At 32.6% G+C, this 11927-nt stretch overlaps 1 protein-coding gene across 1 annotated transcript; it reads left to right on the top strand.

Annotated features, from left to right (window-relative positions):
• Positions 1–799: 799 nt before the first annotated feature.
• On the top strand, positions 800–8416 carry LOC148601134 (uncharacterized). Its single transcript, XM_088555283.1, has 2 exons — positions 800–944; positions 7324–8416. The coding sequence occupies exons 1-2, from the start codon at positions 881–883 to the stop codon at positions 8004–8006; spliced, it is 747 nt and encodes a 248-aa protein (XP_088411409.1). The 5' UTR covers positions 800–880; the 3' UTR covers positions 8007–8416.
• Positions 8417–11927: the final 3511 nt, after the last annotated feature.

Genomic DNA, 11927 nt, shown 5'->3' with positions numbered 1-11927 from the left:
CAACATTGAAATTCCAATAGATTCTATTGTATGTGAGTGTCCTTTACAGAGTTTTCTCCCTTAATTTTGAAATCTACAATGCATGCTATATGATTTTTGGGTTATATGAAAAACCGACTGTTAATTTCTGTTTACTATGGCAATTTATACAAAACATCAAAAATAAAAATATGTGGGTTTTCCACCAATGAATCACATTTTGCACGATTCTTAGCTGGAGTGCTACTTTAAAATTGTTATTTTGTCAGACCTTACCTGTATAAGAAAACTACTCTTATAGGTTATTCAATAAACAGAAGTAGGACATCATATCATTTCTCAATTTTTTTTCATTTTTTCAGGGTGCAATAAACAATTTAAATGCATAAAACATGTTATATGCTTCAGTTTCTTGAGATCATTTCTTACATTGAACTCAGAATTTAACAAACATATCCATGTACAAATGTACAAAAGCCACAAATCCACACGCGATAAATCAACATAAAAGGACACAGCGGAAACCAAAACGTAGCATCCATACCTCCCGATCACGTATTACATCATAAACATACAAATCAAGAAATTAAAATTGATATTGTGAACTAACAAACAACATTGTAATTAATTGTTAGTGTAGTGACACGTGTTGTTTTGGGGAAAGGGTTAACCTCTTCTTTATACTACAATAGGAGTCACTACAATGGTAAATGTTCGGCATGTTGTTATGTGTCGGATACCTACCACGTGATTAATGACAATTACAATCTAATGATAGGTATACTAATAATGAAATTATGTTACATACTTATATTTTTTTCGGCCTTTTCTGTCACTTTCTTCATTTAGAGGAATTTTGTATGGGCTGATTTTGTGTCAGTTGTATTTCTCTTAGATAATTATGAAGATGATACGAATTGTTTTATTTCTGGTATCAGTAGGAATATTGTTGGTTAAGTCGGAAGGTAAGTACCTGTTGCTTTCAATTTTAAGGTGGTTTGGATACATGAGCAAGTGCGGCATCATATAAATGAACAGCAGTTGTAAAACCTCCTGAAACCGCAATATTAAAAACGCAAAATTACCGCCCCAGGTGACTTGACTTGGGATATCGTGCAGGCACCAAATGCAAGTGCTCGTTGAGTACACATCTGGCCGTGTCATAAGACTTTTTTTTTAACTAGTCTCTTAATTCTCCATCAAGCAACGATCCTATTTGTATTAAGTTATGACTGGTTACTTCATGCGTCGAAATAATAGATTTTAGTAGGTTTACATGTGCATGCTGTTAGCCAATTTAGTTACAAGTAAGTGATGTAAATGTAAATTAAGCAGGGACAAGGCTGCAACAAGGCTCCGCTGAGTGCGAGAACTATTACATCTTACCCAAGGATGTCTGAGTTTTCCCGATGTTGCATGAAAAAAAAAGCGTGTTTGATTTTTTCTCACTTCGAATTAATTTTCCAGTAAAATGTCTGAATTGAAATGGCCTGCATTTAGCAGTTAATCGTGACGTATCAGGCCAGTGATACATGTACGTCACAACCAGGTGTAACACTTAGGTAACTTTAAAACAGTATAAACAAACTTCCAGAAATAATGAATCATCGTAATTAATATTGTCAAAACAATTATTATTTTAAAAGAATTTAAAACACATATTCGAAAATTTTCATTCACTTTTTATTCAATTGTTCCATTTTCTTACGGGAAAGCGCGCGTGATCTGTGCCAGCCTGCAGGTGAGATAATGAAATATCCCACAGCTTAAAATATGGATCGTTTTGTTTCTTTAGTGAGAAATTAGAAGCGCATATTATCTCATTTGTTTTCTTCTTCCAGGGACAGGGTGTTAATATATGGGGATTTTCTACTTTATTTTTTATTCTTTCGCTTACCGATTGTACAGGCATCAGGTTTTTTTTTTTATTATAAAACCTTTTTCGTTTTTGGGAAGTCTTCTTATGTGTTGTAATTTAAAATCTATCCTTTGGTATAATTTACTTTCTGCAGACTGTCATAAATATATTCGAATTAGTTAAAAAGAAAATATACGTAATCTGGATTAAATAAATAAATTTTTGATTAGGTTTTAAATAGCTCATATCCTCAATTAACAGGTCATAGGAGTCCATTTTATATTTATTGAATACAAGCCATTTTAGATTTAAAAGGACGTAACCCACCAACACTCGACAACCTGGTTGGCGATGAAGAACAGAACAATATTTTTTTCTTAAATTGAAACCTTTTTTTTGCTGCGGTATGTATCCATTTGGTGACTTAAAAGTATCTAAACACAAACCTACAGCTCAAATACTTGAATTCGTAGTCTGCTATTGTCCATTGTCTGAAGTCCTCATATCTTGAACTACACTTAGAAATCAATGGTAAAAGAAAACTTTTGAGCAAACTATACGACAACCGTGATGATTTTTCATTCAGAATTGTCAACTTTTTTTTTCATCTGTGGCAACATCCCTTCAGCACTTGCGTATGGAGTGTTCCTATCACAATTCATACGTTATGCCAGAGCTTGCCGAAACTACGCAGACTTTTTGTATCGCGCTAGAAATCTGACAAATAGGCTTCTGGAACAGGGTTATATTGCTACAAGATAGAAGTCATCACTTCAGAAGTTTTATGATCGTCATCATAAACTCGTGGGTCGTTATGGTGTATCCATCTGCCCCATTAAAACTGATTTACTCAACGTGTCATAGTTTTCCGTTCCTCTTTCGTCTTCCCCAGACTTGACTTTTTATGAGCACCCCGGCAGATATTTCTATAAAAACAGAGGGCGCTTATCCTACCGGTGTACCTGGTCCATGCTCCCAGTTTTTAGTGGACTATGAGTTGTTCATTTGTTTTTGTTACTTTGTATGTATGATTTTAGTTACTTCATGTTCTTTGTTGTGTATTTCTGTTTTCCATGTCTGGTCTTTGTCCCTGGATTACATTCTTTTGATTACTGCTGTAACCTTGGTTCCCTTGATTATTCTTTTAAATCAGACAGCAAACCAGTTTGTCGGATTGGAGAGTTTCTTCCCTTTGTTTAAAATGAAAGAAAAACTACTTTAAAATCGGGAAGATGAATAAGGTGATAAAACGGAGGAAGGGAGGCCCGAATCGTCGGCGGCCTTCGTATAGTGCATGCAGCACTGACCAAAAGCAAGACAGCAAATGTGCAAATCTAGTCTGAAAAAAACTGAATGCTCATAAAATGAGATATTGAATTTTTTGAGGAACAACGCATAAAGTTCAAGATTAAAATAAATACCCGTAATAAATATGCATAATAATATACATTATGTTTTGATATCCTAACCAACGGAAGAGCATTTCCAAGAAAAAATGATTATACGTTGTTCAATTTCAGGAATAGTCGCTTTTTAGTTACTCGGATACTGGGGTTGACCATCGTCCATTTGTTATACAAATTGATCACTTAATTTCCAAGGTATTAAGGGGGAGACCTAGGGTAAGGGACACAACTCTCAATAATCACTGGAAAGTTTGTATTGGGCATTTTACATCAATCTCATTTAAGCAACAAAGTAACTTGGACTGTTCCAAGTGAAGCTTGATAGGCTTTGTTGAAATTGAATATGATACAAACATATCACTGATTTCAAGAGTTGTATCCCTTACCCAAGGTGTGTCTCCTTAAGTACTGTACCAGGTCATATGAAATTTAGACACTGCCTATGGTAAAGTGATCCATGGTGTAGAAAACCCACCGAAAAAACTCTGCTTTTTTTTAAATATGCTATATTATTATGTGAAATCAGTCCTTTCTGTATTTAAATCTGAACTTTTGAGAGAACTACACATTAACATCCCACTTAAATCAACCAAATCAAACCAAATCAAGAACGATAAATCTTGCAAAGTGATTATTTTGTACAAACTATATAAATTATATCTTAATAATAACCCCACCCCCACCCCCCTATGAAAAAATAAGACTATGTGATTGATATTTGATTCTTAATAAAAAAAATAAGAACATTCCGTGGTTTTTTTGTAACTGCATGAACCTCCCCCTTTTTTTTTAATTTATATATATATATATATATATATATATTTATGTATATGAAGACTCTATTCGCTACACTGCTTCATCGTTGGGAATTTTTCAGACCCTTCTATAAGTTTCATTATCTTCCCTGTATCAATTTGATCCGATGGAGCAGTGTAGCGAATAGAGTCGTCACATTCTGAGACGTTGTATAATATTGATTTGTTGTGACTTGCATCATTAATTTGATCATCTAACCTACATAATAACACCTAGATGAACTGCCCCGTACTACCATATATCGTGTACTAAGTTACAGCCCTAGATTAATCCTACGAGGAGGAATGACCCGGCCAGCGAAAGCTATATTTTTATATAGCCTAAAATTTGCGGAATGTGACGACTCTATTCGCTACACTGCTTCATCGGATCAAATTGATACAGGGAAGATATGTAAACGTATAGAAAGGTCTGAAAAATTCCCAACGATGTTGGAACTGTCAAATTTGCGATGCAAATATATAACCCATTAATCTTTTCTTTATTTTAGACCCAATCCAAAAATTTTTAATTGGAACATTTTTTCTTGCATATAGTCATTTTATAAAAGGAGGTATGCTTTCATTGATTAAAAACGATCTTTCGATTTATAAAGAAAAAAATAATTAAATAGGCCACGACTACAGTTACATGTGAGTGGATTACTTTTGATCACCGTGCTTTGCCAATTGTCCATGCATACATGTATCCAATTTTCCATGCATACATGTATCAAAAATGAAATAGAAATAATAGAAAGGAAACAAATGAAATATAACTATAACAATTGAATGTTTCAATTTTTGATATTTTTAATGACATGTAAATGCGTTGACCAGTTGCACATTTTTGGATATAAACGCTTTCACACGCCATTTCTCAACGAAGCGTGCTAGCGCCTGATGTCTAAAACGCCTTATCACGCCGATGAAACATAGAAAATAAAACATTCAATTCTTAATAATATTTTTCTAGAAAGCATTCAATTTATCACAAGATGAATTGATTATTAATTCTTTATTGAACCGGTACGTATCTGTCTGGAATTCACTTGATACACTTAACAGTACATTTAACTGTGATGATGTATACTGACAAAACTCTCCCTGTGCAACTGCTATAACGAATATTTATTTTTTTGTTGTCGAGATAAAAGATGTCAAGGTAAATGACGTTAATTGTTTACAATGTGTTGAATTACTTTGGTATGATATGCTGAAGGAAATTTCTAGCTTATCATTTTTTGCTGTGGTTTTTATGTTAAGAATTAAAACAAAAGGGAAAAGTGTGACAAACCTTCACTATCATTTAACCAATAATTGTGTTTGTAAGAAGTTGTATCAATATGTCTTTAGTAGTTTCTGTCGACATTTAGCTTGTATGTTTTGTAGCAAAAGCTATATTTGGTATTTGTTATTAAATGACAGTACAACAATCATCAAAGCTGTAGTGTTGATACAATGTACATAATGACTTCGCGCACTTGGCATTTATCATATGAGAAATACATACCGCTTGAGATATCCTCAAGTTGTTTACTATTAACGTATTATTTTCGCGATGTACTAATTTTCGCTATTTTTTCGATGATATACTTCGCGTGAAATATAGTACCTACAACTTGGAATTTTAACACTATGAAATGAAAAATCATTTTTCTGAAGTCGCAAAAATTGATACCCTCTCTTACTGGAATCCCCAAAAGAATTAATATCTTACAGTATTGAATTTTAAAATATCGTCACATGAGAATAGATTGGTATTACAGAATCTCTTTATTCAACATTTAATCATTTACTGATGAAATATTCTACCATTTCTAGGGTAACTATACATAAGTTGATTATAATTTCTCATTGCAGCCCCCCATTCTTCAACTATTAAGAAAATAACTGCAATAATTATATTTCGCAAAAACATGTAATACTCTTTTATTGCAAAACTTCCCAACTTAAATTATGATAAAAGAAGGGATCTACTACTATTTGTTCTAAAGTTGGTAAACAAGAAGTAGTTCTTCGACAGGACCGAAATTGGTAAGTACGGTATAAGACCCCTAGTTGAAGCTGTATACCAAATTTCAAGTGGCTGTGATCAGTAGTTTCGGAGAAAAATGCTACAAAAGTTATGGTTACGAATGGAAGGACGGATTAACGGACAGGGGTTAAATAGTATAACCCTCTTCTTCGAAGCGGGGATATAAAAAATAATTTAAACCTGTCACATGTTTTGCAATGACAAAACATATCATTGAATTCTTACAAATGTAATACAGTTCTAATATGAGGTTACCGCTTAAAAAACATATATAAAGTGTACCAAAAATAATATGATTTGTAAATTTGTATTTAGAAACAAATGGTTCACAGCCACTGATTGTGACCCATAGGTCCGCGGGGTCTTTCAATACTACCCCCACATAATCAGACTTGTTTGTCTCAAATTTATGATAGATTATTAAGCACAACTCTGAAACCTCTCAAATACTGACGCTTCATAACATATATTACATTACACAAGGTGAAACTTCGTGATGCTGCATTTGGCTTCTTACTTCGATAATTTTAGTTAAGAATATCTCTTGTTTGCAAAATAGATTTATTTTTTTGTTATTCCTGATTACATGGGGTAATATGATAACATCACCTAAATCGGAGATACTCATTAATTAATAAAAAAAAATATTTTTTATGATACCTATTAACCTAAATCCGACATTGTCGAAGGTTGAATTGATCGTTTTGTCGTGTCAGACATTATATTGATATGTACTATGTACAAGCAAAAGAACATCGTCAATTGATATCTTGACTTTTCATCAAATTGAGGTCAAGGACCACATTCACCTAGAAAAGTGATGACTGATTGGCTTCCAGTCGGGTCACAATAGAGTAACTTTGGAGGTAACATGCTTTCCAGTAGAACGTTTCTTTTGTGAGAATGCACATAAAAAATCTGTCGAAATATAGTATGAATAAGGTCTGTTTGAATATTCAAACGTTCTCATACTGAACTGTATGGTTGCGATAAGGCGATACCATATTCTGTTAGTCAATCATGAAATCCATTTCAACGGACAATAACTTGCTATCTCAAGTTGTTGCCGAATTGTATTTAGCAAGAGGTGGTATAAATCTGTATAGGCATTGAAAAAAATACATGTAGACTCCACCGTTACCCAATAAAGCTTTTCGCTCATTGCAAATCAAAAGTTTACTTTGTGTTTATTCTTGTAAGACAAATCATACTTTTTCATAGAATTGAAATGTGTGTTTATCGTTTCAGGAAAGGCAGTTCCATCGAAGCAGTCTATGATCATTCGAAGTCCAAATAAGTTTTCTGTGACAAATAAAAATAAAAACAACTTCTCGTATCTTGAAGCTCTTAATACGAATGGTGCAGACAAAAAGAAATTTTCCTTCGATAAAAAAAATCTGGTTAATTCTTTACAATCTAAGCTAAAGGTGACTAATAGAGACGCAATAAAATTTTCATACGCCGAGGCGATGCGAAGAAATGTAGAATCTGGTAGAAAAGCAGCTGTGAATGTAAACAAACTGAATATTGATGTCATAAAATCAAAAATAAGCCAACCGATACCAGTTATAAAACAGGATATTGTACCTGGTGTCAGTGCAGTGCAAACCGGAAGTGCCTTAAACACAACTATCAAAACGCCAATGACAGCAAAACCTGTAACTGCCACAACTACAGAACAACAGGAAACGGAAGCTCCAGAATCAGAGCAGGCTGTTCTAGAATCACCAGTTAGTACAACAGCGGCTACGGACTCAGAACAAGTAGCCAGCCAAGCGTCAAAGTGTTTCTGTATGCATAAATGCAGAGTTAATCTATCAGTGGAAGGCTTTTGTGGGCGTCCTGATCAATTTGGAAATCGGAAATTCAAGTGTTGTTCATCAACTGAACCTATGAGTGCAGAGGCAGGGGAAGCGTATGAAGTTGAATAAAGCTGACAAATACTTGACAGAAATAAATAATTGAATTTTTAGAATTTATAAACGTATGTCCTATCTTTAAGTTTTAAATTGGTTAAAACGTGAGCTATTGTGAAAAGAATTATTTTTTTATTGGTGAATAACCATTACGATCCTAATTAAAACGAAATAACAAGATACTTTTACAGTGAATAGTTGTATTGATTGACAATTACAATCCAGAACAATAACATTGACTTTATCATAAATTTTAAATGACAATCCCGATTAATTGTTGTTTTTGTATGAAAGACATCCCATTTAGTAACTACTTTTACTAATTAAAACGACACATACATTTAACAATGAAAATTTTCAGGTTAACGTGTCATTTCTTGGCATACGTGAAGTTTATTCTGCAATTTGAAATAATTAAAGCAAGTAAATGTGAAATTATTGAATATTAATTGTAATGTTGATTAAATAGTTTAAAAAACTTAAACAGTTGAACCTTCATCAATTTACAATTATAAAACAGCTTTTTTTCTATACATCATTGTACTTTTGTTTTCAATCTTAACACGGTTGACGGCATACGAAAAATTTATTAAAACATGTTTCTTACTCTTTCGGTGCACTTGATTTCACTTCCGGTTTATACTGAAATTTGAGTGTATTGAATGTAGGGTCTGAAAGTATTTAAAAGAAAGATATATTGTTGTCTTCTACATTTACCAATATCAAAATATATTACAGGAACTGGAATCTTAAATAAAAAAAGTAAAAATTCATTCTTGCAGCCCTGTCACACAAATGAATCGGAAATCTTAATCCAGATTGAAACTGTTGTAATTTTAAAGGTTTTTACGGTTGTACGTGTAAGTGTTTCATATGGGAGATTTGTAACCATAATATTCTTGTATGAGAGTAAATCTAAAGTATCATTGAAACCTCCTGAAATAAGACACATTTTTTTTCAAATGAAACGACACAAGCGGTAGGTTTTTGAGAAAAATATCTCCAATTAGCCTTGTCAAGCAATCAACATGAAGTAGAACTCATTAACAAAATTAAACGACAACTAACGAATTTAATCTTAGTTAAGTCATTGTTTAAGATTTCTTGAGACGTGCATTGAGACATGCATTGAGACGTGCATTGAGACGTGCATTGAGACATGCATTGAGACGTGCATTGAGACATGCATTGAGACATGCATTGAAGCTCCTTCACCTTTTTTTTCTACATTATTCCCTTTATAAGAAAACAACGTTTTGAGGTTCCACTTTAATATTGCTTTAGTTTTTAAAACAACGTACTATTTGTTTTTATATTTTCCTCATTTGCTTCAAATCTGGTATTGAAATTGCGAAAAGTTTACTAGATATTTACAATATCAAAATACTGCAAACATTCAACCTGAGCAAGGACGTGGCTTAGTAAAGTGTAATCAGTCCCGACAGGAAAGAACTATGGTCCATTTCAATAATCATGGTTTTGAGTACTTTTTTGGTATTTTTAGATCTCTCTCTATATATGATTATAATGCTGCTGGTGAGAGGGAGTATGTAGAGCATATCAAACCTTTTGTATTTTCCTAAACCATTAAAGGCCCATACTGTGTCTATACAGTTACAAAAGATGTATTTTAGAATAATACACACTTGGACATTTGAGTATTACATAGTATATGGTCATTAGTATAACTCTATCAACATTCATCAAACTGTTGATAATGTAGATCATTAAAACATGTATAATTGGTCATCGGTTCAAGCAAACAAACTCAAAATCATTGAAAATTAACTAATTAACATATTTGTAATGCATTATTAAATAGCTACTTATTTATGAGCCAGACCAAACTTAAACCAATTCTTGTTCAAAAGTACATGTAAATCTCCTGGAATGTAATTTAAAAAGATGCATTCATTTAAACCAACTACTGTCTCTGTTACAACATGTACATGTATTGATGTAACAGATAAGAAAGGCAAAATTATTAGAATTCACTATGCAGATACTGATATAAAAATAAATGAAAAAAAAATATCATATCAAAATCTACTTAAAAAGTTCAATAATTGGATTTTTAAACGAATATCAGAAAAAAAGGAATGCCAGCCCAAGCAGTCGAATTTATAATCAAATATATTACTAAAATGAAGCATAAGTATAATCCATGGTAACAGATTGTCAGAAGTAAGCCATATTAACCTAAACAAAGCGTGTCCCCAATACTAAATGACGAATAATGCTAAAGAAGTTTACATTAGAATAAGTAAAGAACATTGGAACAGCTAGCTGTGCAACATACATGTAACCGACCCGATCATCATAACACGGGCCATCATAAACTAACGGCTGTAAAAAGAAATTTGTTTGAACACTTGCTCATTTTGTTGACGGTATGCATTTTTGGTGTCTGGTCAATTTGTCCCATGTCCAATTTGTGCCAATTAATTTAATATCTAAATATTTATTTCTAAATATATGAAATAAAATGATACGATAATTTTATATAAGACACCTTGATAAGTAAAATAAATGCATTAGCAATCCACCAATTATTACAAGTGATCTTAATAAATATATAGAAAAGAAACCCATTCTTAGACGCACAATAAACCATTTGATGTTTAGCTAGAAATAAAAGCCCTGCGAGATTATAAATAGTCATCGATTATAGAAGTGAAAAAGAGCAATGCCAAGTGCCAATTGGAAGGGTTGTCTTAAGAAATTTCATACAGGACCTGGCGGATCTATATACTGGTATTTACAATAAGGGGGTAGTGGTTCCGATCAAGAAACTTATATAAAGAATCACAATCCCGGTTCTAAGCTAATATTTGTCGCTCATTGTTTGCTAAACTTTTAAGAAAAAGGTAGCATAACCCCCGAAACCACCCACTGTGTCATTTTTTTTCATTACGGTTACTGCCTCGTGACATCAGAAGCCCGGAGATGACAAATAAAAATGAAACTTTGCAGATAAATTTTGATTGGTGTAATATATGTATGGCATTACAATATTTATATAAAGAAAATTCAATTTCGTATGGCATGCAATTGTAGTTGACTCATTTATGGCACCACATATATAATTTTATATTTTTAATAAACTGTTTGTTTACTGTCCTACACTCACAAGATGTTCACACTCGTCTGGTATATCAGCATGTGTTAATTGTCACTCCAGCAGGTATTGTGTCATTTTATTATATATTCTATGTATAAATTAAGCCAGAACTATAATCTAAGATGGGACAATACACAATAAAGTAATGGCACTTTTGGCACTTATCATCCGTTCTTCCTGTTTAGTAAAACAGACATTGACAATTTTACCATTTTACCGAATGTATTCTTGAACATGTCAAATAAATGAAATCCAATCAGATTAAGTTATTAAGTAGCTGTCTTTGTAAGAATCATGCAAAATCTGAAAAATGTGATACACCCCAAAAAAGGCTACATATTTTTATTTTTGTAATTAAGTTGTTTTATGGGTCTATACTATGAAATGTGTAATTATTCTTTCCAATCTGCCTGCTCTTAGAAGATAATCAACATTGAAAATCCAGTATATTCTATTGTATTTTAGCGTCAATTACAGAGTTATCTCCCTTAATTTTGAAATCTACAGTGCATTCTATACAATTTTTATCTCCTAAGAGCATGGGTTATATGAAAAACCACATGCTAATTTCTGTTTACTATGACATTTCAAACAAAATATCAAAAATAAAAATATGTAGGCTTCTTACCCATGAATCATATTTTGCATGATCCTTAGCTGGAGTGCTACTTAAAAGTACATGTGTACATGAATGAAGTTATATAATGAGATATCATATGAACTCCATCATGTCGTCTGAATGTGTTGTCTACAGCCGACCAGTTCGTGTTAAAAAACCAAGTATTCACAGTTCAAGCCTTGTGTTCTGTATAATT

Source organism: Perna viridis, chromosome 12 (assembly GCF_037379345.1).
Source record: "Perna viridis isolate PV_CMFRI_1.1 ecotype Kerala chromosome 12, ASM3737934v1, whole genome shotgun sequence".
Lineage (NCBI taxonomy): Eukaryota > Metazoa > Mollusca > Bivalvia > Mytilida > Mytilidae > Perna > Perna viridis.
The sequence above is the reverse complement of the archived record's forward strand: the minus strand, read 5'-3'. Positions and strand labels throughout refer to the sequence as shown.

Bases quoted from the DNA above. Each gene is read 5' to 3' on its own strand.
- LOC148601134 (XM_088555283.1), top strand. From the start codon at position 881: ATGAAGATGATACGAATTGTTTTATTTCTGGTATCAGTAGGAATATTG. The intron at 945-7,323 runs GTAAGTACCTGT...TTATCGTTTCAG, and splicing joins ATTGTTGGTTAAGTCGGAAG to GAAAGGCAGTTCCATCGAAG.